Genomic DNA, 27,713 nt, shown 5'->3' on the forward strand with positions numbered 1-27,713 from the left:
ACGTCACTCCTCCGCCGATGACGCCACAGTTCTGCGCCGCGGCGCTGGTGATGGCGGCGGGCGGGCGCTGAGGCCGCCATGGGCCCGGCGGTGCTCGGGCGGCTGCGGCCGCTCCTCCCCGCGGCCCCGCGGCCCGGCCTCGCCCCGCCGCCCTCCCGGCCCGCGCAGACGGGCGGTGCCGGAGCCCCGCGGCCGCGCCGCGATCTCTACGAGGTGCTGGGAGTGCCGTCCACGGCCACGGCGGCGCAGATCAAGACGGCGTACTACGAGCAGTCCTTCCGCTACCACCCCGACCGCAACGCGGGCAGCGCGGCCGCGGCCGCTCGCTTCGCCGCCGTCAACGAGGCCTACCGGGTGCTGGGCAGCGCCGCGCTCCGCAGCAAGTACGACCGCGGGCTGCTGAGCGCCGCCGAGCTGCGCGACGCGCCCCGGCCCTCGGGCCGCGCTCCCGCCGCCGCCCCGTCGCCGCCCCGCGCCCCCGCCGCCCGCCCGGGGCCCGGCCCGACCCCCTTCGACTTCGACGCCTTCTACCGTGCGCACTACGGGGAGCAGCTGCAGCGGGAGCAGATGCTGCGGGCGCGGAGGGAGCAGCTGAGGCTCCAGCGGGAGGAGTACGCGGCACAGGGACGCCTCCGGGCCCTCTCGGATCTCTCCATCGGGCTTCTCTTCTTCCTGGGGGTGGCTCTCATCTACGGCCTCAAGTGACGGCGGGGCGGCCCCCGGGGTGTCCCCCCAGCTGCGCGGTGTCCCCAGGGGCTGGCAGCGGGCTGGGGGTGGGCCCTGCCCTGCCCCGCATCTGCTGTTCGGGCTGTGACATTGCACCCTGCCAGTGACCTTCAGGCACGGGGAATGGCCGGCAGCGTCACAGGCTGCGAGCTGCCCCTGTGCCAGCGTGACCTTCAGACACACAGTGCCCTGGCTGCCTCAGTCTGTGCCCTCTGGATGCCCTCTGGGGACACAGCCTGGGCCAGGCCACTCAGGGTGACCTTGCAGGAGCTCTTGATGTGCCCCCTCAGCCAACACCTCCTGCACAGTGCCTGGCAAGTGAGCACAGTCCTGGACTCTGGACTGGGATGTGTCCCCTCCTTGGTACAGCTGTGTGACCCTGGGTGCCTGCAGAGATTAAAGGCTGTCAGAGGTGCTGTGTGTGTTCAGCTGTGCCTCTGGTTCCTGCTGCTGCCAGGCCTGTGCTGTCACACCTGCTGGTGCCACATCTGTGGAGCTCCTGATGGCCCAGCTGCACCACCCTGTGAGAATGGCAGGTACAGGAGGCTGAGATCAGACCTGAAAAATGAAACCTGAGCCCATGCCCTGGTCAGTGTGTGACACTGCCTCGAGCTGTGTGACAGCACTTTGGTGTCTGCAGTCCTCTGTCCTGTCTGGGGCCTGCCAGGAGCTTCACACCACCCCTCCCTGTGAGGATTTTGGCTGTGGTGCACCTGTGAGCACCCAGTGCTGTTCTCTGTGTCTTACACGTGTCTGAGCATCATTTGCACAAGAGTATTTGCCTATTTAAATACTGAAGTGTTTTAAGAACTGAAGATTGTATTTCTCAGAACCTTTTCTTTCTCCTTGGGTGAAGGTTCACCTGTGCTATGCTGCTGCTGCCTGGAGGGAGAGAAGCTTCCTGGCTTGAGTGTGCCAAGGACTGTGTGGGACACTGGGTTTGCTGTCAGTGGGGTGAGCAGGAGCCCAAGCCTTGTCCAGAGCCTGGGTTGTGTTTTGTCCCAGCACAAGAATGTCACAAGTGAATGAATGCCCTGTGTCTGCAGTGTGCATTTTTGTGATCCTGCTCAGAGCCTGGGGCCCTGGCACAGCAGGGACACCCAGGGGCAAGATGCAGGTTGGGCAGGCAGCTGGGGAAGGAGGAAAAGAATCCTACAGAGCCAGACAAGAAGAGTCTGAAACCAACCCAAAAGCTAAATCCAGCACAATGGACATGCCACAGCAGGAAACAAACACCAGGAGGCTGCAGCTGGAGGAACCAGGGTGGGATCACCCTGGGGATGGGAACAGCAGCCCTGCTGCTCACCATCCACTGTGTGATCCCAAGGAAAGGAACAGAGGGGCCTGGGGTGGAGCAGGCTGAGAGCTCAGGCCTCCTGCCACTCTTTGCAGTGAGGGCTGCTGGGATGGGGGAGGTGGGTGAGGAATGACAAAGGGCACAGTGGCCCCTGAGGGGATGGGAAAGGCACATCTCAGCCCTTGAGCTGGGATGGGAAAGGGATGAGATCCCACACAAGTTCAGGCTGATGTGAGCAGTGGCTGCCAAGCTGTGAGCAAGCCCAGCTGGCCACAGGGTGTAACCCTCCATGGGGTGAGGGCTTTGCTGCTGGCACGAGGCACCAGAGCTTCCCCATGTGCAGGGCCAAACTGGCCCTTGGCCCCTCTCCAGCCTGTGCAGGATTGCTCAGCATTGCTCCCTGCCTGCTCTCAGCAGCTTGTGCCCCCTCCAGCTGCTCACTAGAGGCTGCTGCATGCTGGGACTAAGCTCAGCCCAGGGGCAGAGTGAAGCTTTCCAGGGTCCTCCCTGGTGTCAGTCTGTCCCTTCACTGGGATGTCACAGTGGGACACAGGAGCCTGGTGTGCCCTGCTAAAGGGAACTCTCTGGAGTTGGGCTCTGGCACCTGCTGATGCATTTTCATGCTCATCTTCATTCTGTAAACAAATCACTCAAAAGATCAGAGGCAGCTTTTTGGGCAGCACTTGGCAGGAAGCATTACTCTGCAGGCTGGAAAAGCCAGCAGTGTCCATGGCACTCCTCTGGCTCCCTCCCAAACAGGGGGTTTGGAGTTCCTGCTGCTGGCTCTTCTCTTCCTCCTCAGGTCTCTGTGATGTATCTTGAAGATTAAAGATATCCAGCCACAAATTGGTGACAAAATGACACATCTTTCTTGTGGTGGGCCTGGGTGGTAAATACTCCTTGCACTTGCTGGAAAGCAGGGGTGAAGGGCTGTGACCGTGTTCACAGGGGTCTTATGTTGAGGGAGGAGATGAGGATCTGACTCTATGTTTCAGAAGGCTGATTTATTATTTTATGATATATATTACATTAAAACTATACTAAAAAATAGAAGAAAGGATTTCATCAGAAGGCTGGCTAAGAATAGAAAAAGAAGGAATGATAACAAAGGTTTGTGTCTCAGACTCTGAGCCAGCTGACTGTGATTGGCCATTAATTAGAAACAACCACACGAGACCAATCCCAGATGCACCTGTTGCATTCCACAGCAGCAGATAACCATTGGTTACATTTTGTTCCTGAGGCCTCTCAGCTTCTCAGGAGAAAAAAAATCCTAAGGAAAGGATTTTTAATGAAAAGATGTCTGTGACAAGGGGCAGGCAGGAGTTTCACATCCTGACTTCAGCCAGTGAAGAAGAGGCCAGGGAGGGGAGGGGAGCTCTGTCTGCCTTGCTGGGAAGGGTGGGCATGCAGCCTGCAGTCAGCAGGGCAGGGTGGCCCCTCTGGAGGTGCTGTTCTGTGCTGCCTGGGTGACACCCAGGGGTGGCTGTGCCCTGGTGACATCCCCTGAGCTCTGCTGCCTGGACAGAGGAGGGTGCCCTGAACTTGCAGTGTCACCTTTGCCCTGTCAGGCCTGACTGCTCCTCTGCTCTGGGAAGGATTTCAGCAGCTTGGGCACCAAGTGGCTGGAGCTGGTCCAAATGCCCAGCCTTGCCTCCCAGCATGCCACTGTTCTGCCTCTTTTTCTCCTTGTGTCAACAATGTCATGGCATTCTTGCTGTTCTCCAGTTGTTTCCTTGATGGAGAGCTGCCAGGAGAGCTGAGCACAGCCTGTGAGGGTGCCAGGGGTGGATGGTGCCAGGGCTGTGAGCTGTAATGGGCTGGAAGATAAAGGATAGGATAAAGATGGAAGGAATGATAAAGGAAAATAAAACAGAGGATAAAGCTCAGTAATTCCCTGTGGCCTTTACATCTCAGGAGCCAGGATGCATCCCTGGGGACATTGACACACACAGGGTTGTTCCTGTGAGAACAGGAGCCCCCTTCCTGCAGCTGGGGCAAGGCAGCCATCAGCAGGGGCATGGCAGGGAGCAGCTGTGAACTCCCCCAGGTCCTTTTCCTGCCTTGGGGATGTGTCCAGTCCCTGGAGCACAGCTCAGGAGCAGGCTGCAGCAGCAGCTGAGCTCTCCACAGCCCCTCCTGGCCCGTGTGAGGTGGCAGTTTCAGCTGGGGACTTCACCACGAGCATCCCGAGGCTTTTGCTGGGAGGAGTGTGATGTTCACAGCAGGGATTTCTTCCTCCTCAGTCTCCAGCTCACTGAGACCATTTTTACAGATATTCTAGCACATCCTACCCCTCACTTCCTCTCGCTGTGGCTCCCCATTTCACTTGCTGCAAGTGATGTATGTGTCCATGTTGGATGCTTGTCCTTTGCACCAGGTTTTGCCAGCTGTGTGTCACCAAAAGGGTGACATTTGTCCCAGGGTGAGTTGCTGGTGGGGCCTCAGCCATCATCCCATGCCCACCCACCCAGGCCTGGACTCTCTGCCCTGCACCTTCACCCCAGGGCTTGTTTTGCTGTTGCTCATTCCCACCCTTAAATCACTGACAGCAGACAAAGGGAAGCACCAAAATCTTGAGTAGTTAACAGATGGGGATTGGATGCTGTGGCAAGCTAAGAAAATCAGAGGCTCCAGGGAAATCTAAACAAGCTGGATTGAGCCTGATGGTCCCAGTGCTGAGGCCCTCCAAGCTCAGTGCAGACCCCACTCCCCACCCCTGCCCCAGCCCCTTTTCATGGGCTGACATCCCCATAACTGCAGGTTTGGGGTGCTGGGCTGCCCCCCATAGCTGCTGGGTGCTTGGGAGTGTGGGGTCTCAGGGCCTCCTCCTGGAGCTGGGCTGCTCTTTGGGAAGGAAGGGGTCAAAGCTGGCTGCTGGCAGATCTTTGATGGTGAGGGGCAGGAGCAGGGAGCTGCAGGCTGGGGAGCAGAGCCCTGAGCAGCAATGAGGGGAGTCCATCAGCCTCCTCCCACCCCCTGGCAGGGCTGAGGGTGAGGGGACAGCCCTTGGGACGGCCCCAGCCCTCTGTGTGGGCAGAGCTCTGCAGCCCAGGGCTGCTGCTGGTGGCTCCAGGGAAGGGCTGCCATGGTTGGCAGCACCCGAGGATGGGGGCAGCTCCCCCTCCCTTCAGCAGCATCCCCTGAGGCCATTCCTCGGTTAATAGAGTTAATTGTTAATAGACAATTAACAGCCCCGTGCCTGCTCCAGGGGCCCCAGCTGGGGCACCCTGCCACCCCCTTCCTGGCTGGTCCTAGCCCAGGTTTGTACCCCTTTGGCACCCCTCAGTCTGGGGCTGTGGCTCAGGGGGCACTGGGGGGGCACCCCTCTTCTCCCAGCTGTTCTGGCTCTCCTGGGCTGGGGCTGCTCCTTATCCAGCCTGGAGCCAGGGGTGGGGGGCACCCCCAGCTCCCTGCCCAGCTCTGGCTGCACCCCAGCAGGCAGGGGGGCTGGGCTGGGCTGGCCCAGCAGCAATGAATGCAGGAGCACACCCAGGGGCAACTCCTCCTCCTCCTCCTCCTCCTCCCCCCCCCCCCCCAGGGTGAGCAGCAGCACCTTTACCCTCCTTGACTCCATCCTGCAGGGCAGGGAGAGGCACAGGGCAGGCAGGGGGCAGAGGGGTCACCCTGTCCAGTGCCAGCCCCTGCCTGTGAGCCAGTGTCCCTGTCTGCCCCGTGTCCCCAGTCCCTGCTGGCTGTGCAGGCCTGGAGCTGTTGGTGGCAGTGGGCAGAAACCCCTCAATCCCCAGGAGTACAGGGTGCACCCCCTGCCAGGATCACCACAGCTGGGGTGGCCAGCCCCAGACTGGACAGTTCCAGCTGCAGGGTGGCAGGAACCTCCCCAGGGCAGGGGCTCACCTGGCTTGGCCCCTTCCCAAAGCTTCCCAAGATTCTCCACCCTCCAGTGGGGTGGTGGCCAGCCCAGCAGGACCATGGGGTAGTGAGGGCCTGCCCAGTGCTTCCTGAACTTGCCTGAGGTGCTGCAGGGCTCCTGTGGACTGACAGACAGACAGACCATGACAGCACAGCTTTCCTTGGGGCTCAGGCTGTCACTTCTTGTGCTGCAGCTCTCATGGACGCACTCACCTTGCCCAGGCTGCAGGGGCAGCTCCTCACCCTGAGAGTCCCCACTCATGGGGCCACTGGGGTGACTCAGGAGCTGCAAGGGACCAGGGATGTTTGTCCTGGAGCTGGTGGCAGAGCCACCCTGGCAGCCTGGGGCTCCAGCCCTGGGGAGATGCACTGGAGGGCCTGGATAGTTTTTGGGTGGTTTTGCTGCTCGTGCACCATCTCCTGCCTCAGTGCTGTGCCTGGTCCCCTGTGGCAGGGCAGTGGCAGCCCACCAGCACTGCCTGGTGAGCACAGAGCCTGGCTGGCAAACAGGCCTTTCACTGCCAGGCTGAGCCCAAAGTGGGACTCAGGAAAGCAGCAGGTGCTTTGTGAAACTCCAAATATTGCAGTGACTCCTCACATGGCAATAAAGGCACAGTGGCTGGTCCCCTATTTATCCCAGTTTTAAAGCTGCTTTAACTGGTAATAATGAAATATTAGCCATAAATGCGGGCTGATGTTTGGCATAAGGCCAGGTAGCCTCAGTAGGGGAGGGTGATCAGACACCGCAAGATAATGACCTGTATTTTGGGGTGGCTTGTGGCCTGAGCCAGGGCCTTCTGCTGCTTAGGATGATTTCCAAGCAGTCTGCATAGCAGGGACAAGATGCAGGTTGGGCAGGCAGCTGGGAAAGAGGAAAAGAATTCTACAGAGCCAGACAGGCTCTGAGAGCACGAGAAGAGTCTGAAACCAACCCAAAAGCTAAATCCAGCACAATGGACATGCCACAGCAGGAAACAAACACCAGGAGGCTGCAGCTGGAGGAACCAGGGGATGGGGAACAGCAGCCCTGCACTCACCATCCACTGTGTGATCCCAAGGAAAGGAACAGAGGGGCCTGGGGTGGAGCAGGCTGAGAGCTCAGGACTCCTGCCACTCTTTGCAGTGAGGGCTGGTGGGATGGGGGAGGTGGGTGAGGAATGACAAAGGGCACAGTGGCCCCTGAGGGGATGGGAAAGGCACATCTCAGCCCTTGAGCTGGGATGGGAAAGGGATGAGATCCCACACAAGTTCAGGCTGATGTGAGCAGTGGCTGCCAAGCTGTGAGCAAGTGTCACGGACATATTTTATGAAAAATCCTTTTGACAAGATTTTTCTCCTGAGAAGCTGAGAGGCCTCAGAAATGAAATGTAAACAATAATTATTTGCTGCTGTGGAATGCAATAGGTGCATCTGTGATTGATCTCATGTGGTTGTTTGTAATTAATGGCCAATCACAGTCCAGCTGTCTCAGACTCTCTGGTCAGCCACAAGATTCCATTCCTTTCCTTCCTTTGCTAGCCTTCTGATGAAATCCTTTCTTCTATTCTTTTAGTATAGTTTTAATATATAATTTTATTTTAATATAATATATATAATAAAATAATAAATCAGCCTTCTGAAACATGGAGTCAAGATTCTCATCTCTTCCCTTGTCCTGGGACCCCTGCAAACATCACCACAAGCAAGCCCAAGCTGGACACGGGGTATAACCCTCCATGGGGTGAGGGCTTTGCTGCTGGCACGAGGCATCTCTGGGTACCTTCCCCATGTGCAGGGCCAAACTGGTCCTTGGCACCTCTCCTGAGGGAAGCACACACTCATGGCAGGCTCTGCACCCCTTGCAGGAGCTCTCAACTGCCCCAGGGCAGTGATGTCCTGAGCCAAGTGCCAAGGAAAGCTCTGGGGGCTCCTCAGGCTGGAGGGCTCTCCTTGGCTGCCAGTCACCTCCAAGCCTGGCAAGTGCCCCCTGGAAACCCTTTCCTGTCTCATCCTGCTGTTCATAGCCAGAGCAAGGGGCAGAGCACAGAAAGAGCACACACAGAGCATGGAAAGAGGCTTTATTTAGGAAGCATGTGGCACACCCAGTGCTCCTGTGCCTTTTCCCTGCTATCCCTCCCAGCTAAGCCCACTGACACCCCTACAAGCCACCCACCCCCAGTTCCTGTCCCATTCCTCCTGCTGTGGATGCAGAGCCCTCCCCCCGGCACCTCCCCAATGCAGGACCCTCTGCTCCAACCCCGCTCCTCCATCCCTGTGTGAGCTCCCCCATGTGCCACCCCACAGCCCCTTCGGAGCTGTGCCCACAGCACCCCCAGCCCTCCTGTTCCTGCCCTCGGTGCTGCTGCCCGGCCCCGGGAGGGGCAGGAGCGGGGCCATCCCCACCGTGCCCCGCTACCGGTGCGGCGGCTCCTGCTCCCGGGGCTGGGCGCTGAGCACGGGCACGGGTCCGACGGGGCGCAGGGGAGAGCCCAGGCCGGGCACCTCGGAGCAGGGAGATGCTGGCTGCTGTGCCAGGGCTGGGAGATGGTGCTTGGGAGGTGCAGCCGGCACGGGAAAGGGCGCGGCGGCCTCCGAGGGGATGAGGACGGCAGGCACAAAGCCGTAGGACAGATCAAAGGCTTTGGGGGCTGCTCCGCTCTGCAAGGGGGCAAGGCGGGCTGGTGCCATGCTAGCTGGGGCACCTGGGCACCCCGCAGGGTCCTTCCTGCCCACCTGGTCCTTCTGCACCTGCTCCTTCTGCAGCAGCTCCTGCAGCTTCTCCAGCTGGGTCCGGCAGATGTGGGAGCGTGTGCGGCTCTGGCAGAAGGACTCCAGGAAGGACTCGAGGGGCAGCTCCTGGGCCAGGAACTGCTTTATCTGGGCCTGTGGGATGGGCAGTGGGACAGCACCCCTTGGAGCCTGGGCTCTTCTGCAGGCCCTGGCACATGGGAGGGCATGGAGAGGACCCCGTGGCCCTGGTAAGGAAGGGATGACAGCACAGGGGTCTCAATAACTCACCTCTGACTCTGCTTCTGAGGCATCAAGCCTGGCTTGGAGCTGGCCCAGGGCGCTCTGTGGGCTCCACTTCTCCAGGTAAACCTCTGTGTGTCACAAGGGGATGGGGCTGCCAACCTTCCCTTGATACCCCCTCTGCTGGGGGTGCTGAATTTCCCATCCTCAAGCATCCACTGCCCCCCTCCTTGCACTGAAACCCCCCCAAACACACCCCTGGAGCCACCTGCACACCAAAGCTTCCATCCCACAGGTTGCCCAGAGAATCTGTGGATGCCTCATCCTTGTAATTGTTCAGGGCCAGGTTGGACTTGGAGCACCCTGCTCTAGGGAAGGTGTCCCTGCCCACAGCAGAGGATGGAATGAGATGATCTTTAAGGTGCCTTCCAACCCAAATGATTCTGTGATTCCATGGCTGGTCCCAGCTAAGGATGTGCTGTGTCACAGGGAGCATCATCCTCCACCACTCCTGATCACGGCTGAACCATCTCCCTGGGGCAGGGTCAAGAATGCTGAGCCCACCTGGAGCCTCATAGTAACAGGGGTTGCTGTGGATGTGCCTCAGCCCATGGGCTGCTCCCCACTCACCCAGGCGCTGCTGCTTGTCCCAGCAGGCCTCTCGGATCTCCTGCAGCTCCTGGTACTTGATGGCCAGGGAAGCCTTCCCATCCTCCAGCCGCGGGCGCAGGGACAGATTCACCTTGGCCTGGGTGCAATTTGAAGCCAAACACATTTCCCGCTCCAGCTGGAGACTCTGGAACTGTGGGAATGGGATTGGGGCCGTGTGTGTCAGCAATGAGAGACATGGGCAGAACCAGTCAGATCCAGCACCTTGCTGGGCGGGGGGCAGTGCCCGTCCGGGGCTGAACCCCCTTTTTCTGCAGTGTCTCCATCCTCTGCTTTGCCTGGGAAGGGGGCGCATCCCGGGGGAATGCAGCGGCTGCAGCCGGGCTACGCAGCCTCCAGGCTAAACCCGACCGCGGCAATCTCCGCAGGGAAAGCGCTCGGCAGAGGACAAGGATGTCACGGAAGGGACACGCACCCTCCCCTGGCTGCGCACACCCCGCCCGCACTCGGGGCCACCCAGGGAATGGGGCCGAGGGCGATTCCACAATAACCCGCGCCCGATTCCGCAGCGCAGCCGGGAGGGCGCGGGGCTCATCCCGGCTGCGGAAAACGAGACCGGGCTGGAGGGCGGGCGAAGGGCCGGGGCCTCGGCACATCTCGGGATGCGGGGGACAGCGGACGGGCCTTGGTGGCCCTGGCTTTGGTGGCCCTGGCTTTGGTGGCCCTGGCTTTGGTGGCCCGAGGTTTCGCACCGGGAGCCCCGCGCAGCCGCGGTCGGGACGCCCGGGCGGAGGCTCCCCCGCCCCGCCGGTGGCTCTGCGGCTCCTCCGGAGCCCCGGGATTATGACGGGTGTCAGGATGAGGGCAGCGGGCGATGGGGCCGGCGGGAGGTCCCCGGCCCCGCAGTGCCGGCTCCGGGCCGCGGGCAGCTCCGCCCTGCGCACCGGGACAGCCCCGGAGGAGCGAGTGGCGCACGGCTGGACCCCGCCGGCGGCGGGACAGCGGCCCCCCGGCCCCCCGGCCCCGGCCGTACCTTCCTGCAGAGGCGGGCGGCGCGCTGCAGCCGCGGCTCGTCCTGCAGCAGCGCCCGGAGCTGCGCCGTGCTCAGCGCCCCGAGGCGGCGCGGGGAGCCGGGCGGCGCCGCGGGCCGGGACATGGGCCGGGATCGGCACCGGCACCGGCACCGGGACCGGCACCGGGACCGGCACCGGGACCCCCGCCCCCGCCGCCGGGAGCCGCGCGCGCCGCCCCGCGCCCGCCGCCCCCGCCGGTCTTAAAGGAGCCGCAGCGGAGCGCGGAGCAATCCCGCAGCGCTCCTGCACCGCAGAGATCCCGCACCGCTCCCGCACCGCAGCGATCCCGCACCACAGCGACCCCGCACCGCTCCCGCACCGCAGCGATCCCGCACCGCTCCCGCACCGCACCGATCCCGCACCGCTCCTGCACCGCAGAGATCCCGCACCACAGCGACCCCGCACCGCTCCTGCACCGCACCGCTCCCGCACCGCACCGATCCCGCCCCGCACCGATCCCGCACCGCTCCCGCCGGGGACACGGGCGCTGCTCTCGCTCCGCGCACCCTGCACCCGCTGCGCGCAACCCGAGCCCTCTGTGCGCACCCTGCTCCCCGCTGCACGGATCCTGCACCCCATTCTGGGCACCCTGTACCCCCTGTACACACCCTGCTCCCTGCTCTGGGCAACCTGCACCCACTGTGGGCACCCTGCTCCCCGCCGCACGGACCCTGCACCCCGTTCTGGGCACCCTGCTCCCCGCTCTGGGCACCCCCTGTAAGCACCCTGCTCCCAGTTGTGCACAACTTGTACCCACTGTGGGCACCCTGTACCCGCTGTGGGCACCCTTTACCCACTGTGGGCACCCTGCTCCCCACTGCACAGATCCTGCTCCCCGCTCTGGGCAACCTGCACCCACTGTGGACAATCTGCATCCCGCTCTGGGCAACCTTTTCCCCCCTGTGAGCACCCTGCTCCCTCCTGGCTGTGCACACCCTGCGCCCGTTCTGGGCAACCTGCAACCGCTGTGCACACCCTGCACCCCACTGCACGGATCCTGCTCCCCTCTCTGTGCACCCTGCGCCCTGCTCTGGGCACCCTGCACCCTCAGTGCACATCCTGTGCTCCCCGCTGTGCACCCGCAGCCCTCTGGGCACGTCCCGCACACCGAGTCCCTCCTGCCGCCACCACGGTTTCACTCCTCGCTGCCCTGCACCGCCCTGGGACAGCCTGGGACAGCCTGGTGCCGTGTTAGCCACTGGCTCAGGAGAGGTGGGAGCTGTGGGACACCCTGTCCCTGTGGCACCCTGTCCCTGGCACACCCTGACATCAGGACACCCTGTCCCTGGGGCACCGTATCACCGGGACACCCTGTCACTGTATCACCCTCTCCCTGGGACACCCTGTCACCGGATCACCCTGTCAGCTAGACACCCTGTCACTAGGACACCCTGTCACCAGGGCACCCTTGTCACTGGGGCCCCCTGTCACGTTATCACCCTGTCCCTGGGTCACCCTGTCATGGCATGTCTGTGCAGCCCCTTTGTCCCCTAAGGAAAGCTGCCCCACTGGGACCAGGAACTGCTGCCACAGGGTCACTAAATGTTTGCAGGGATTTAGAAACCCAGAAGAAAAATTCCAGGACCCCTTTAACAGCCATGTCTCCTTTCTCTTCCAGCTTCTGACCCTGGCACACGACAGCTGGTCTTCCAGCCAACACAAATCCATCCTGGAGCTGCTCTGCTGTGTGGATCCCCTCCCTATGCTGTGCAGATCACAGGGCCTTGATCACAGTGTAACTGGGTTTAATTTTCTTACATCCCTGAGAAACACTCAAGGCTTTCTCTCTCCAGGCTGAGTAACCTGGTTTAGTGGAAGGTGTCCCTACCCATGGCAGGGGGTTTGGAATGAGATGGGTTTTAAGGTCCCTTCCAACCCAAACCAGGCTGTGATTCTATGATAAACCTCAAGACCCCAGTTCTGGCTCCTGACATGGGATTTCTTGGGTCTCGGGGGAGAAGATCAGAGGTACAGAACAGATGTCATTACTGAAGAATGAGCTCAAGCAAGCATGTTTATTGGATGCCTTATCAAACACTGCAGAGAGGCTCAGAGTACATGGAAATTTGGGGCATTGCTTTCTGTGAGTTCTGGAGACAGCAAGGAAACTCTGATGTAACTCCAGGGCTGTGTATTTTCCTCCTACAGGGAAGGTACATGTGGAATCCACAAATTTCATCAGTGTTTTTTTAATTCTTGATTATGACCATAATAACAAGGAATCATTGGCAAGCACAGGGAACGGAGCTGAGCAGAGGGGAGTCTGCAATTGGAGAGGGGGACTGTAAAGTGGCATTTCATTAAAGCCCTGCTACCCTTGTGCTCCTCGCTCTGCTCCAGAGAGGCTCACACTCTTTGGCCGTGCAGAGCCTTTGCAGAGTGTCCACTGTGGACAGGAGGAGGAGGAGGAAGCACTAACAATAGGAAGCTGGTTTAATGAGGATAAGAGAGGATTTGCAGTTCCCCTTGCACAGGTTGCCCCATGTCAGGCCCCCCTTGTAATTCAGCCGCACGGAGTAACAGGATGAGTACCACCACCCTCCCTCATAGCTGTAGGCACAGTTCTTACTGTAAGTGTCCTGGTCCTGGTCCTTTGTGGAGAATTTCATGTTGTCGTGCATGTTGTTGGGATTGTCTGAGGTCATGGCATCCCCGGCTGTGCCGTTGTAGGAGCCCAGCCTCAGGCGGTAGCCGTGCTCCTCGTCCTCCACGCTGAACAGGTTGTAGTCTGCGAAGCTGAGGTTGTCTGCAGAGTCCTGGATGACAAACCTGACCTGGTAGACCTTCTGCTTGGCAATCTGGTGGATGTACTCGGTGCCCAGCCAGTACTCGGTGCGCACGTTCCCGAAGCCGAACTTGTAGGTGCTCCAGGCCTCGGCCCAGGTGACAGGGGTGTCCCTCTGGTTCCTCTGGATGACGGTCCAGCCCCCGTGGGTCACGTTCATCTCGCAGTACACCACCAGATGGTGCAGCCCTTTGGGCTGGATGATGTACACGCCGCTGTGGCTTCCCCGGGGGATCTCACTGCAGTCCTTGGGCCACCCTGACGCTGGAAACAAGAGCTGGTTATTAAATCCCCCTGAGAGTGGGGTGTTTCTTTTGTGTCTGAATCCTTTTGCACACACATTCCTAGGCTGTATTCCTGCCATACTTTTCATTTACTTCCTGTGCTCACAGGAGTAAATAAAAATATTACATGATCAATGATTTGATAAACTCTTGCATGGTCAGTGTAAGACTTTATCAAATCAGGGCGCCCTCGACGCAGGAGTAATGTGCTCTGACTCCAATGATTCAGAAGGTTGAACAAATGCCTTATTAAGCTGTATTATATTACACTATACGATGTTATTATATATAATAATATTATATTATTATATATTATAATTAATATAATATAATATAATATATAATGATACATATGATATATTATTAATATATAATATATTACTATTATTATAGTAATAATATAACATAGTAATATTATATTATAGTAATATAATATAATATTACTATATTATATTATTACTATTCTATACTATACTATACTCTGTACTACACTACACTATACAAAAGAAAAACCCATGACCCTTTCAGTTATGACACAGCTTTGATCCAATTGGTCTCACAGTCCAAACAACCATCAACAAAGTCCAATTAACAAATCCCTTTCAGTAAACAATCTCCATAGCACATCCCACATGTGCCAAACAACAGGAGCAGCAAGTGGAGATAAGGATTGTGTTAATTCCCTTCTTTCTCTGGGCTTTCTCACTACCTTCCCCAGGAAAAACCCTGGGAGACAGAATTATGTCTCTCTCTGTTCAAAGAGTATGTGAATATCACAAGAGTTGAGCTTCACATCTTCCTAAGACAGGATTCAACTGATGGGGACACACTGTGAAAATGTCTGCTGAGACCAAGCCAGGATCTCTGTCACCCAGGGACCCCCATGCAGGCTGGGCTGAGCCTCAGTGATTTGCCTGTGTCGTGCAGATGATGCATCACCACAGACAAATGCAAATCTGGGGGACAAAGTCACTTGCTGGTACAGCACAAGAGGTTTAGTGCTTTGCCCCAGAGAGAGGGTGGCTGTGACATCCATATCTCTAACAATTAAATCAGCCCTTGGGACCTCAACAGGGCAAAGCCGTTGTTGTTCTTTTGCCCTACCCAAGTAGCTCTTTGGAGACTTCCTGTCTTGTTGGATTTGATTATGGCCTTTCCATGCCCCAGAGTGTCTGCACCTCATACAACAAACAACTGAGTGTACCTACACACTGCTGGGAAGGAATTTGCTCCACTTCTGTACCTCTGTCACCAGCTGTCCCCACCCAGGTAGGACCTATCTTTGGCCTTAGGGGTTAATGTTGACCCAGCCAGCTCAGTAATTCTGTCACATCCAACTGTGTACTGAAAATAGGAAGTGACTAATCACCACTTCCCAGTAATGAGGCATCACTTGCCAGTTTGGACCTTTTTGTGAAAATTCCCCCTGCAAAAGCCCCTCATCAAGTACTGAGCCCAGGACACAGCTGGCAGCAGATTCCCCTGAGGTTGTAGCTGTGGCACCTCTGCAGCCCATCAGAAAATCAACATATTCCTGGCAGTGCAGGTGTAAGACATGGGAGAGTTGTCTGAGAGCTCTTGGTGAGCCCAGTGATGGTGGAAGCCCCCAGGAGATGCAGAGACTCACCATGGCTCACTGGTGGGTGGTGGGCGAGGTCCCTGGCCTGCCGGACGTGTCCATCACCATCATCTAAAGTAACACAGGAGACAGGAGTGAGTGTGGTGGTGTTTGAGGGTCCCCAGGATGAGGGAAGAGATGGGAATCTTGACTCCATGTTTCAGAAGGCTGATTTATTATTTTATTATTACATTATATTAAAAGAAAATTATATATTAAAACTATACTAAGGAAAAGAGAAAGGCGACATCAGAAAGCTAGAAAAGAATGAATAATAAAATCTTGTGACTGACAGCTGGACCTGTGATTGGTCATCAAGTAGAAACAATTCACATGAGACCAATCAAAGATGCACATGTTGATAAACCATCTCCAGACCACATACCACAGCCATCAGATAGTTATAGTTTACATTTCTTTTCTGAGGGTTTCAGCTTCTCAGGAGAAAAATCCTGGCAAAAGTATTTTTCAGAAAATATGTCAGTGACAGAGTGAATGTGGGGAGTAGACATGTCAGAAGCCTGCTAGGAGAGCTGAATCTTCTACAGATGATATTTTTCTGTTACTGGTGTTAATTCCAGAGGAATTCACCAATTTCAGGTATCAGCACGTTGGTAATTTGAGGGAATTTACATGGTTCCTAGAGTCAGGCTGATGCTTTTATGGTGGAAGGGATTTGGGCATACTGTGCAGGGGAAAACCCCTAGAGGTGGTGGCAGCACTGGGAAGATGGGTGTCAGAGTGCAGCAGCAGCAGCAGCTGGGACCTGGGAAGAAGAGGGATTAAAGAGGGAGGGAAGAAATGTGAGAGCAGACAGAGGAAAACTGGCTCAGGTGCCAGGAGTTGGGAGAGGTGTCTGCTCAAAAGGGAATTTGAAGGATGTTGCTGGAAGAGAGGGTGGTTTAGAATGAGTTAATGCAAGGAAATCTCTGTATCCACTGATGGCTGTAAAACACAAGGATCAGTCACAGGCTTATGAAATCACAAAAGCCACTCCTGTCCTGTCTCTACAAGAGACAATTCACCCTGCAGCTGCTCAGGTGACATCCTCAAATACCTGCTCCCTACCTCCCTGCCTCCAGTCTCAGCTGGCACTGTCTCACCTCCTCCATGATCTCAAAACACACTGGGACCATCTTTAACCCTTCTCCAAGGTAGAGCACATGGCCCACAAGACTCTGGGCTTGCCTTGCTGCCAATTTGTCCTTTCTCATGGGATGCTGTGAGCTCTGAGCTTTGGGCTGTTCTTCTGTCCCTTATGGACAGAAGAACTTCATGCCATGCATGAGGTGAGACAGGCAGCAAGCAGAGGGGCACCCTAAGGTTACTCTTGTTCCAGTAGGACACTCAGATCAGTATTTAGTCCTTCCTTGGTGTGACAGAGGTATGGGCAGGCTGGTGAGGATGTAGGCTCTGTAGGATCTGACTGATCAGGACCTTGTTAGCCTCTCCCTGCTGCAGGGCCATACTTACCAATCTGGGAGGGCTCTGGGGGAGCATTCATAATGTCATCCATGGTGCCATTGAGGAGGTACAAGTTCCTTATGTCAACATCAGGAAAAGATACTGCCAGGGCCAGCAGGCAGGTCAAAAGCAGGAGACAAAGGCCCTGGGTAGCTGAAATGGGAAGGGATTGGAAGAAAGAGATCAGAAATCTTCTATTGGAAAGCCACTAACCCCATTCAGAGTAAAATAGGAAAATGAAACTCTGTGTAGAGCTCCCTCAGAGCCATGTAGATGAGTTCATTTAGATGAGGTCTCCTGTACACATTAGCAGGAGTCATTAGTGGTGGCACCTGCTGTAGTGGTATTTGAGACCAAAGAAGTGCCAAAACTTTGTCCAAACTCAAAGTGTCCACAATCAGAAATCCCTATAAAACTCAAGACTTGGGACTAGGCATAACAAGCAGGGTGAACACAGAGGGAGGAATCCCCTTTCTGCCCAGCTCCCATCATGCTCCCATGGCAGAGAATTCACAGAATCACAGAATTCACAGGATGACCAGGTTGGAAGAGACCTTTAAGATCATCGAGTCCAACCCAGCCCCAGCACCTCAGCTAAACCCTGGCACCCAGTGCCACATCCAGGCTTTGTTAAACACCCCCAGGGATGGGGACTCCACCACCTCCCTGGGCAGCCATTCCAGAACTTTATCACTCTTTCTGTAAAAAACTTTTTTCCTAATATCCAACCTGTATTTCCCTTGGCACAGCCTGAGGCTGTGTGCTCTGGTTCTGTCAGTGCTGCCTGGAGAGAGAGCCCAGCCCCAGCTGAGCACAGGCACCTTTCAGGGAGCTGTAGAGTGATGAGGGCAGCCCTGAGTCTCCTTTTCTCCAGGCTGAGCACCCCCAGCTCCTCAGGCTCCTCACAGGGTTTGTGTTCCCAGCCCCTCTCCAGCCTCTGGATGTGCTCCAGCCCCTCCATGTCCTTCCCAAGCTGAGGGGCCAGAACTGGACACAGCACTCCAGGTGTGCCCTCAGCAGTGGTTTGAGCTGGGACTGCCCTGGGGCTGTGGGCAGCAGGACCCTGGGGTGGGAACAAGCCCCAGGCAGGGCTGTGTGTGTGCCAGCAGCATGGCAAATGAAGGCAGCACAGCCTCCAGGATCAGAGTGGGTCTGGGGTAAATGATGCCCTTTCTGTGGTTATGTTGGTTGTGTGGCTGCTCAAGGTTTCTATATGAGGACAGCTGGTCAGAGCACTAGGAAAAACCAGCACACTTTCTGCAGTATTCAAGCTAAGTAAAATAACAGAAAGTTTGTCCTGATTCCTAAGGAGTGGGACACTGTGGAGCTGCCTGCCCACGGGGAATTCTGTTCCTGATAAGACACTCACAGCTCACCTGGCAGATTACCGGTGTGAACCCTCCCTGTTCAAAACCAAGCAGAGCCAACACCTATTGCATTTCCCAGGGGTACCTGGGTTTGGCACCATTCTCTGGGATGCCTGAGAAGGAAAATGATCATGGATGGCAGCCTGGAACCACTGTGTGGAATCACAGCCACCCTAGAGACAAACACCCCATTCTGGGGATGCTCAGAGACATCCCAACCTATCGTGCTGGTTACAGTTTTACAGCAAGTCTTTTAAACACACTTCACTCCAACTGATTCACCTCTCAGCTCCTACATAACATTGGATGTGTTGTGTTTAAGGACATGTTTAAAGACATTTTTCCTTGAGGCCCCCAGGGAAGAAATGCTCCCCCCTGCCTCCAGCCCTTCCCCTGGGACTGGTCATGAAAACTCTGCATAGGAAGGAGATGCAAAGGAGGATCAGCCTCTCGTGGGTGCTGTTCTGGGGACAACAATGTGCCATTGAGCATCTGAACTCCAGATCTGGGTACCTGTTCAATATCACACATTCAGCAGGAAAATCTAAAAAATCCCTTTTCTACACTAGAGTATTTAACACTTTCTTTGGAGAACTGAAAATTGCAAAGAATGGTAAATACAAAACTTATAAATTGGTCTGTGTGGTGCTCCAGGGCTACACTGGTACAACCTGGAAATAGCAGAGCATGCAGGCTCAGCACAGGGCAGAGCAGGCACAGACAAGGGCCCAGCACCAGGATATCCAGGGTGTGGGGAGGACAGACCCCACAGCAGAGTGCTGGGACACCCTGTGAGCTGCAGGCACACACAGAGGTGCCATCCCATCCCATCCCATCCCATCCCATCCCATCCCATCCCGTCCTATCCCATCCATCCCGCGCTACACTCACCCATGCTGTCTCTGTGGGGACCTGTGGAGCACAGAGCTGGGTGGTTTTGGCCTGGCTGGAGGGGTGTCCAGCCTGAAAGTTATAGGGTTGGGCAGGTGAGGGGGTGGAGGCATGAGACCCAAAGCTCTGCACTTGTCCTCTGCTTGGCAGCAGGACCAGTGGCTCAGGGCTTATTTGCTCTCCACCATCAAGTGATCAGTCCTCAGGCAATGAAGTCTCACAGGTGAAGAGCTTTCTCCAGAGGCAAAGCAAATAATTTGGTGCCAATAAGCAAACGCTTTGAAATGACCACAATTCAGTGTGCAGTGTTTCCCCAGGGAATGACGTTCTTGGGGCATCTCCACAGAGCTCAACTGGTGAGTAAACACCCAGGTGACTTTCACCTCCTGGATGGAAATCAAACATCAGGCGTCAATCACTCCCTTCAGAGCTGACATTGAGCTCAGCAGCCCCTGGGAACCCCACAGACCCTTCAGGGAAGAGGTACTCCAGTGCTCTGGGAAACTGAGCCCTGAACTTCACCAAGGTCCACTCCAGTCCTCCTGACACCCCCTGCCCTGCCACTGCCACGCTGCCCTTGTGCAACACCCACTGTGGCCCCCCTGGCACCATGGTGGCCCTTGCAGCAATCTCAAGGGAGTTCTGGGCATCATGAAGTGCCACTGATGTAAAATGGTCTCACTTGGAGCCCCTCTCTGCTCTAGGAGCACTCACACCATGGATGTGTACAGAAAATGCCAGACCTCCCTTTTCCCTGGGATGGGTGCCTGCAGTGTTCTGAGTTAGGAGGGCTCCTGCAGCCCAGCAGCCAGAAAGATTTGAAAGAAAGGTCTGGCATTTTCTGTGAGATCATTTTACAAACCTTTCCAGGACTCTGTGTTTCTCTGAAATGCACTGAACAGGAGCTGGGGCCCAGGATAGAGCTGGGTGTTTGGAGAAATCCTCTCTGTGACCTTTCCCCTGCCTGCTTTGCTCATCCTGATCTTCCATGGTGTAAGTGCTCCTAGAGCAGAGAGGGGCTCCAAGTGAGACCATTTTACAAACCTTTCCAGGATTCTGTGTTTCTCTGAATGAGAAATCTTTCTTCAAAGACCATCTTCTTCCATCCCCCTGCCATGGGCAGGGACACCCTCCACTAGACCATGCTGCTCCAAGCCCTGTCCAGCCTGGCCTTGGTCAATGTTTGGTTCTGGAACAGCCACAGTTCTGTTTGTGGCTGCATTCCAGGCTGCATCTGGAAAAATGCAGCCAGGAGGGTGAGGGAAGGGATTCTTCACCTCCACAGGTGAGACAGCAGCTGCAGGGCTGTGTGGGGTCCCTGTGCAGAGCAGCAGCTTCAGCTCCAGCTCCAGAAGGATCCAGCTAAGAGCACCAGGACAGTTAGGGCAGGAGATCTGTGGGGATGCTGAGAAAGATGGGTTTGTCCAGCCTGGAGAAGAGAGGGCTGAGATGGGATCTCGTGGCTGCCTAGAGCTGCCTTGTGGAAGGGTGAAGAGCAGGTGGAGACAGGCTCTTCATGGCACTGTGTCCTCTTTGGACCCCCCTTGCAAGAAACAGACTGGAGCAAGTCTGGAGGCCACTGGAGGCCACCAGGCTGACTGGAGCCCTGGAGCTCAGGACACATCAGGAGAATTGGAGAGATCTGGGCTTGTTCCTCCTGGAGAAGAGCAGGCTCAGAAGGGGTCCCATTGCTGACAGCAACCACCTTATGGGACCACACAAAGAACTTATGGGAGCACACAAAGAACATGGAGATTTTTCAAGGATGTCCATGATGGTGGGATGGGAAGCAATGGATCTGAGCTGGAACATAGAAATTCAAGTTAGAAATACAACTTTGCTTCAACATGAGCTTGATCAAATACTGGGACAGGTGCCCAGAGAGAGGCTGTGGGATTTCTCTTCTTAGGGGTGTTCAAGACTTTACTGGACAAGGACTTGCTTGAGCATGGTTTGGACCAGATGGCCTCCAGAAATCCCTCCCAACCTAAACTGTTCCATCACCCTGTGATTCTGTGACTCTCCTTGAAGGTGCACTGGAAATCATGAGAGCCAACAGACACAAGCGGAAGGAAGGGAAATTAGATTTTAAAAATCAGCTTGAGTGTGTTCAAAGACAAAAAGATTTAAAGAAAAAGGAAGAGAAGTTATGTGACCTCCATTCCCTGACATTCACAACTGACCCAGATGTGACCCTAAAGAGCCCATTCAAGTTTCACTGTTTTGGCACTGAGGCCAAACCCCGAGATCCTCCTGATCCTGGATACCCTGTGTCTCCAGTTCTCTGCAGACCCCCTCCCCAGCCCTCACATCTCAGTGCTGGGCCCCCACAGCCAGCCCAGCTGGGGGGATTTGCCCTTTCAGGGTTAACAGCTGCCATGGCCCTCGTGGCTGGTGGTCTGTCCCACCCAGGACCTTCCCCTGGGCCTGTGAGGTTTAAACTCACTTTAAACTCAGCCCTAGAGCTCCAGTCCTCACCTGAGCCACACTGGGAGCACAAAGGGGGACTCCAGTCCCCTCTCTGTTCACTTTTTCTGGATGGATCTTTGTGGATGGTTTATTTCCTGGATGGACTGCTCCCATCTCTGCCACAGCACATTTCCAGCCCTGCCCTCTGCCCTGTGTCCCTTCATCAAGGATCCTGGATCCAGCTGTGTTTGCCTCACATGGAGCCCACACTCAGCCCTTTCTACTGTGCTTGGACCTGGCGGGACAGACATCTCCTCCTCATCTCATCTCATCTCATCTCATCTCATCTCATCTCATCTCATCTCATCTCATCTCATCTCATCTCATCTCAATCTCATCATCTCCTCCTCCTCTCCTCCTTGGCTCCCAGCCTCTCACCAAGCTGGCACAGGTGACATTGAAGGGTTCAGATGGAACCAGATCAAAAAATCATGGATTCATTAAGGTTGGAAAAGACCTCTATGAACAGCAAATCCACCTGTCAACCCAGCATCACTGTGTTCACCAACAAACCACATCCTCAAGTGTCACATCCACATATGTTTTGAATGTTTCCAGGGATGGTGATTCTACTGCTGCCCTGGGCAGCCTGTTCCAGTGCTTGACAACCTTTCCATGAAGAATTTTTTCCAAATATCTAATCTAAAACTCCCCTGGTGCAACTTGAGGAGTTGACTATTGACTACTGACTACAACTTGACTATTTTCTCTCGTCCTCTCAATCCAGGAATCCCTTACCAGGGATTCATTACGTTGGAGAGGTCTGGAGGATGCCACTGTCCATCAAGGCCTGCAAGTGGCACTGCTTGGTTCCCACAGCATGGAAAGTTTGGTGGGAACCTCAGCTTGACCCTGGATTGCTGTGAAGAGCACATGTGAAGCTATGCCATGAAAAAAAGTCTGATCAGAAACCAACAGAGAAGATGAAGGTAGAAGGCCACGTCTTTATCTTAAAATTTGACTTGAAAAGCTTATGAAGCTTCATGGATCCTCTAGCAGGAGAAGACCCCTCCCAAAGCATTTGTCCAGAGAGCATTTTGATCCAGAAGACAGAGAAACTTCTGGTCAGCATTTCTAGGGCTGAAAGTGGATCTGTAGGGACTCAGCAGGCCAAAGACAGGGACTGGGGACCCACAGACCCCTGTTTGTTACCTGGAGCCCTGGCTCAGAGCATGCAGCCTGGGGTGCCAGGGGACACTGCAGCTCTGCCTGCAGGACACTGGCTCCAGCCCAGTGACTGATCCTAAAACCTGCCAGTGGAGAGTTAGTGAGGGGGCAGCTCTCTTGAGGACCTGTCCTCAGCTTTCCAAGGTCTTACTCAGGACTGGTCACACAGACCTCTCCTGCTTTGCTGGTTTCTGTATATCCTTAAAAAGCTGGGTCTCTCCACTTCACTTTGATCACAGCTCCCTGGATTTGGCTCCAAGTGTGCAATTCACATGTAGTGTTTATGTAGGGACAGTCAATAACTGAAACTCCTCAGCATGGAGGGGGTTATTCTGCACTCTCTGGCTGGAAGCACACGTGTCCCTCCCCTCAGCTGTGCCGTCATGGGATCTGGAAACTGCTCCAGCCACAATCTGCAAGTGCCTCCTTGTGCCTCGAGAAATGATGAGTGTGAGCACACGTGGGTGTGTGCAGTGCCTATAAAGGCAGCGTGGACAGCTCTGATGGGAGGGTGCTCCACTGGGTTCCTGCTCTGCGTGGCTGTGCTGGGTGTGTCGTGATGGGTGAGTTTCCTGCTCAGCTACACCTCACTCCAGTGTGGTGCTGGGCTCAAATGAGACCTCACGGGGTGAGTATGCACAGAGAATGATGAGCAGGACAGCAGCTGTGAGCTTCCCTGGGAGCAGGAGGGCTGCCAGAGCAAAGCACCAAACAACACACACACTTAGTGCCAGCCTGTGCCTGCCCCAGGCTACCTGGGCCATGTGTTCCAACATCCTGTCCAGGGGGGTTAATGTGGAGACCTGAGCTTCTCCTTGGTCCCTTCCCTGCTTGACCAGTGCATGTGGCATGTGTGGCTGCTCAGGGATCCTGCCCCAGGCACGGTGGCATCTCCCCAGGAGCTGAGGGAGTGCAGGGAGCAAAGGGGGGCTGCTGGTCAGCACACAGGGTTTGGGTTTCTGCATTTCCTCCTGTCTGCTCGGGAGCAGTGCAGTAGGAGCTGTGGGGATGTGTGGGAATCCACAAAATCAGAGGGTTTTGGGAAAGCTGCAAAAGGTAGGCCCCAGAGGCAGTAGAACTAAGATTAGAGCTAAGCAGTAGCCATGAGATTGGTCAGGAGAATTAATTGGTCAGCAGAATATTTAAACTGTAGAAAAGCAAGGACAAATAGAACAATGATCTGTGTATTAACACTTGTCTAGAATAACTCTCTAAGCTACAGAAAAGTTTATCTAGCAAGATATTAAGAAGGTTGAAGCTTAATAATGGAGCTCTGTGTATTGTGTTTTAAAGCTTAGAAGTAGGTATTGTATTCAAAATAAGCAAGCATTGTTTAATCAAAGGTATGCGTGTTTATAGTGATTAGATAGAACTACTGTCAATGTGCTTTTGCTTTGTGTGATTAGTCAAAAAACTTATAAAGTGAGTTGTAACATTAAATTCTTGGTCTGCTGCCTGGGATGTGAGCTGCTGGCATCTTCCCATTGCCATAACCATGGAATGAGACTGATGCTGGAAAATGAAACAGCTCAAGGCACGTTCCCAGCAGTCCTGTCTCGTTGGTGATTTGTACAGAGACCCCTGCCAGCATCAGTGATGGGCACTTTCCTCCCCAGGGCTCCAGGCTGGGACACCCTGGCTGCACCGGGACCTTGTCCTGCTGCCCACCGTGGTGGTGGCAATGCTGCTGCTCTGCGCCAGCGCCGGCCCCGCCGTGCCCACGGCCAGCCCCCGGAGCGGTGAGTAGGGGACAGGGGGCACAGAGGGGCACAGAGGGGGACACTCAGGGCTGCTCTGTGCCAGGGAAGGGGGGCAAACACCCAAAGGGATGCACAGCACAGGAACTCCTCACACACACAACCCCCGGGCCACGGCTTTTACAGCCTGGCTCCTGCCACGTCACCTTCACCCCCTTGGTGGGTCCACGCTGAAACCAACAGGGTTTGAAACCACCTCAGCTTGGAAGGATTGCTCTGCCAAAACACCACAGCTTGGAAGGATTGCTGTGCCGTGTTCATGAGGCTCAGTTCCAGGAGAGATCCTCCTAGCTATTTGTTGAGCTCTTGTTGGATTAGAAACATCCCCTTCCTCCCTTCAAGGGATGATTACAGTACCTGCAAGACCCCAGAGTTTCGTGGGTTGAATTGCAATTACCCACAGCAAATTGTCTCCAGTCAGACACAAACCAAGAAAAACAAATTAGATGGCAAATTAGTTTGGCTAATAAGTCATGAGAGATCAGATAAATTATAACAAGCTGGGGGAAGAGACCTCTATAAGATGAAGGTAGAACTAAGCCTTCTTATCCAATGCCATGAGCCCCAGGGAAAACATAAATTTTCATTACAAATCCTCATCCAGTGGAACATTTGGATACTTCTGGTCCCTGCAAGAGCTGCAGCTCAGTATATCAAGGGTATATGGGCCAGACATACTTTGAGGACATAATTGGCAATCCTTGAGATTTTTTTCACCCTTCTTTCTTTGGCAAGAGGCTCCAAATGAAACAGCAAATCATGAGAAATAGGTTCCAGAGCTGTTACAGAGGCTGAAGGTTCCCTGAGGATAAGCCAGTGGAAAAGCTACAGACAGAACCACTCCTTGTTTTCCTGAGTCCTCACCCATCTCCAGAAGCTCCTTGTCCTGACAGACTCATGGACTATTGGAATAATTACCAATATAGCCTGACGAGACGTGCCTGAGCTTGTCTGGCCCTTGGTGCTGAACCAAACAATGGCACTGTGGTGTTTGACCCCACAGACACTTTTGGCTGGCTGGGTGTGTGGTGTTTCACCCCACAGACACTTTTGGCTGCCTGGGTGTGTGGTGTTTCACCCCACAGACACTTTTGGCTGGCTGGGTGTGTGGTGTTTCACCCCACAGACACTTTTGGCTGGCTGGGTGTGTGGTGTTTCACCCCACAGACACTTTTGGCTGGCTGGGTGTGTGGTGTTTCACCCCACAGACACTTTTGCCTGCCTGGGTGCTGCAGTTGGGCACTGGGGACACGTCCAGGCCTGCAGGAGCTCTGGTGGTGCTGGGATGGAGCTTCCCCCCATAGCAGGGGCTGCTCCTCAGGTTTCCCTCTGTGGAGAAGCTTTCAGGTGATGGTGAAGGAAAGGAGTCGGTTCTGATGGAGGGTTTGGATCCAGAGCTTTATTCTGGCCCACAGCCTCTGAATGCAGCACCAGCTCCAACAGAACTCCCTGAGCCTGTGGCTGCTGCTCCTTTAACCCCGGGGAGAGGGGCAGGGAAGGGGCAGGGAGGCACCAAGCAGGGACAGGAGGGGAGGGACAAAGGGACAAAGGACACCTGGATGGGCCAATGCCCCCAGGGGTAGAGAGCATCCTTTGGATCTGCCAATCACTCAGTGCCCTTCTGGAATGCCAGGACTGACAGACAGTGCTGGGAGGGGTCAGGGAGGGAAAGGAGAGGTGAGTGACACACCTGGGAGGGAATCTGCAGGGGAGGGACCCGAGGTTAACCTTGAAATCCCAACGCAGCAATGGACCTTCTCTCTCCCCCACCCCGTGTTTGCTGCTGCAGCCTCAGGGTTCCCCCCGGACTGCAGCCGCCTGCGCAAGGGCAGCCCCAGCGGGGTGTACGTGATCCAGCCCGCCCGGTCCCCCCCGCGCGTGGTCTGGTGCGACATGGACACCGAGGGCAAGGGCTGGACCGTGGTGCAGAGAAACTCCCACGACACCGAGCTCACGTGGAAGCAATCCTGGACCACCTACAAGTACGGCTTTGGCAATGTGCACAGCGATTACTGGCTGGGCACCGAGTACCTGCACCTGCTGACGCAGCAGGGCACCTACAAGGTGCGCTTCGTGGTGCGCGACAAAGCCAACGTCACCCACTACGCCGAGTACGACATCTTCAGAGTGGAGAGCGAGGCCAGCGGGTACCCCCTGAGGCTGGGCAGGCACTCTGGAGATGGGGATGACTACCTGACCCTCTACCACCCCAAGAAGGGGGGCATTCATGACAACATGAAGTTCAGCACAGTCGACAAGGACCAGGACCAGTACAGCGGGAACTGCGCCAAGAGCTACGGGGGGTGGTGGTACAACAGGTGCCAGAACGTCCTGCTCAATGCCAAAAACTACATTGTTTGGCCAGGATTCTGTGATAAAGGTGACTGTGCATCCTCCCTCATCCTGGTCAAACCCACAGATGTGTGTTGACCGTGCCCGGCCCCCCGGGAGTGTGGGGGTGCCACCATCCCCAGCTCGGTGCCCCATTCCCATGCCAGTCCCAGTGCACATCCTGCTCTGCCCACAGCTCCTGTTCCCTCACCAGCCAAAACACAGCAGCTCTGGGGCTCAGGAGCCATCACCCGGAGCGCTGGGCACATGGGCAGCTTTGTCCAGTGCCATGATGCTGGCTGGCACTGGGGCACAGGCACTGGTTTGGGGTGGGTGCACCCGCTCCCATCCTGGGGAGGGGGACATGGTGCCAGCTCCCTTCCCCTGCAGTCGGTGACCCCTGCTTTGCCCAGGCCCTGCTCCCTCCCTGAGCCCTGCACACCCCACAGCTCTGCTATCCATGGTGGGAGGAATCAGCTGCAATAAACCCTGGAGCCAGACTGTGCTGCCTCATGTCTGCCTGCACAAGGTGTGGGGGGATCACTCTGCCCACTCTTCAGGGTGGCAGACTTGGGGGAAGCTGTGTTAGGCAATATTCCTTTCAATGGCTTGTTCCAGCCACTGCACACTGGACTGTAAGGCTACAATTAGCCAACAGGGCCAGCAAAGCCCTGATCATGCACAACCTTCACTCACAGTTTGCCCCTGTTCATAGCTGGGTCGTTGCTCTGTCCTGGGAAAGAGAAGAAACCAGCACAGCCTGGAGTGTGGAGAGGGCAGTGGACTCCCCGAGGGTGTGAGTGATGTGGGTCAGTCAGTCCCATTATTCCCTGCTGCAGACTGGGAATGTGTCTATGAAGTTCCCTTGTGATGCAGGGAAGTTTGAACTTGGGGCCTGAAAGAACCCACAGCTCCTCTCCTCCCTCTGTGGAAGCAAAGCTGAGCTCAAGGAAGGTTTGTGGCTCGGAATGCTGAACACCATGGGACTCTGGAGCCAGGGTCTGTGAGCAAGGCCCAAAGGCAGCCTGCAGAGCTGTGGCAGTGCATTGTTCC

General features: G+C 55.8%; 5 protein-coding genes across 6 annotated transcripts in view; 3 read left to right on the forward strand and 2 right to left on the reverse strand.

Moving 5' to 3' along the window:
- Nucleotides 1–78: 78 nt before the first annotated feature.
- On the forward strand, nucleotides 79–1,756 carry DNAJC30 (DnaJ heat shock protein family (Hsp40) member C30). The gene has a single exon (XM_036395302.1). It carries the CDS (start codon nucleotides 79–81, stop codon nucleotides 703–705), a length of 627 nt encoding a protein of 208 aa, XP_036251195.1. The 3' UTR covers nucleotides 706–1,756.
- Nucleotides 1,757–7,936: 6,180 nt separating this feature from the next.
- Nucleotides 7,937–10,651, reverse strand: VPS37D (VPS37D subunit of ESCRT-I). Of its 2 annotated transcripts, XM_036395424.2 has the most exons (5): nucleotides 10,488–10,651; nucleotides 9,476–9,647; nucleotides 8,894–8,976; nucleotides 8,609–8,758; nucleotides 7,937–8,533 (listed from the first exon to the last, which is right to left on the reverse strand). In XM_036395424.2, exons 1-5 carry the CDS (start codon nucleotides 10,608–10,610, stop codon nucleotides 8,288–8,290), a joined length of 774 nt encoding a protein of 257 aa, XP_036251317.1. In that variant the 5' UTR covers nucleotides 10,611–10,651; the 3' UTR covers nucleotides 7,937–8,287. The 2 variants fall into 2 exon arrangements, with proteins under 2 accessions (XP_036251317.1, XP_036251316.1); XM_036395423.2 differs by having other exon boundaries at nucleotides 7,937–8,758.
- The window catches only part of RFC2 (replication factor C subunit 2), a 210,729-nt gene continuing 193,563 nt past the window's right edge, over nucleotides 10,548–27,713 (forward strand). Inside the window, exon 1 of the mRNA XM_054517044.1 lies at nucleotides 10,548–10,554. The gene's annotated coding sequence lies outside the window, so the exon portion shown is untranslated. The remainder of the gene's footprint in view (nucleotides 10,555–27,713) is intronic.
- LOC118694360 (fibrinogen-like protein 1-like protein) lies at nucleotides 12,942–18,940 on the reverse strand. Its single transcript, XM_036395395.1, has 4 exons — nucleotides 18,937–18,940; nucleotides 16,688–16,831; nucleotides 15,224–15,286; nucleotides 12,942–13,576 (listed from the first exon to the last, which is right to left on the reverse strand). The coding sequence occupies exons 1-4, from the start codon at nucleotides 18,938–18,940 to the stop codon at nucleotides 12,942–12,944; spliced, it is 846 nt and encodes a 281-aa protein (XP_036251288.1).
- On the forward strand, nucleotides 23,132–26,759 carry LOC118694361 (fibrinogen-like protein 1-like protein). Its single transcript, XM_036395396.1, has 3 exons — nucleotides 23,132–23,135; nucleotides 24,189–24,311; nucleotides 26,119–26,759. Exons 1-3 carry the CDS (start codon nucleotides 23,132–23,134, stop codon nucleotides 26,757–26,759), a joined length of 768 nt encoding a protein of 255 aa, XP_036251289.1.

The sequence above is a fragment of the Molothrus ater genome, chromosome 21, assembly GCF_012460135.2.
Source record: "Molothrus ater isolate BHLD 08-10-18 breed brown headed cowbird chromosome 21, BPBGC_Mater_1.1, whole genome shotgun sequence".
Lineage (NCBI taxonomy): Eukaryota > Metazoa > Chordata > Aves > Passeriformes > Icteridae > Molothrus > Molothrus ater.

What these genes read in the sequence shown, in the direction of transcription:
- LOC118694360 (XM_036395395.1), bottom strand. An exon ending in CCCAGAGCCCTCCCAGATTG is followed by an intron (nt 15,287 to 16,687) that starts GTAAGTATGGCC and finishes GTGTTACTTTAG; the next exon opens with ATGATGGTGATGGACACGTC. An exon ending in CCACCCACCAGTGAGCCATG is followed by an intron (nt 13,577 to 15,223) that starts GTGAGTCTCTGC and finishes TCTTGTTTCCAG; the next exon opens with CGTCAGGGTGGCCCAAGGAC.
- LOC118694361 (XM_036395396.1), top strand. An exon ending in CACGGCCAGCCCCCGGAGCG is followed by an intron (nt 24,312 to 26,118) that starts GTGAGTAGGGGA and finishes TTGCTGCTGCAG; the next exon opens with CCTCAGGGTTCCCCCCGGAC.
- DNAJC30 (XM_036395302.1), top strand. Translation starts at nt 79, where the DNA reads ATGGGCCCGGCGGTGCTCGGGCGGCTGCGGCCGCTCCTCCCCGCGGCC.
- VPS37D (XM_036395423.2), bottom strand. Translation starts at nt 10,610, where the DNA reads ATGTCCCGGCCCGCGGCGCCGCCCGGCTCCCCGCGCCGCCTCGGGGCG. An exon ending in CCGCCCGCCTCTGCAGGAAG is followed by an intron (nt 9,648 to 10,487) that starts GTACGGCCGGGG and finishes CCATTCCCACAG; the next exon opens with TTCCAGAGTCTCCAGCTGGA. An exon ending in GGACAAGCAGCAGCGCCTGG is followed by an intron (nt 8,977 to 9,475) that starts GTGAGTGGGGAG and finishes TGTGACACACAG; the next exon opens with AGGTTTACCTGGAGAAGTGG.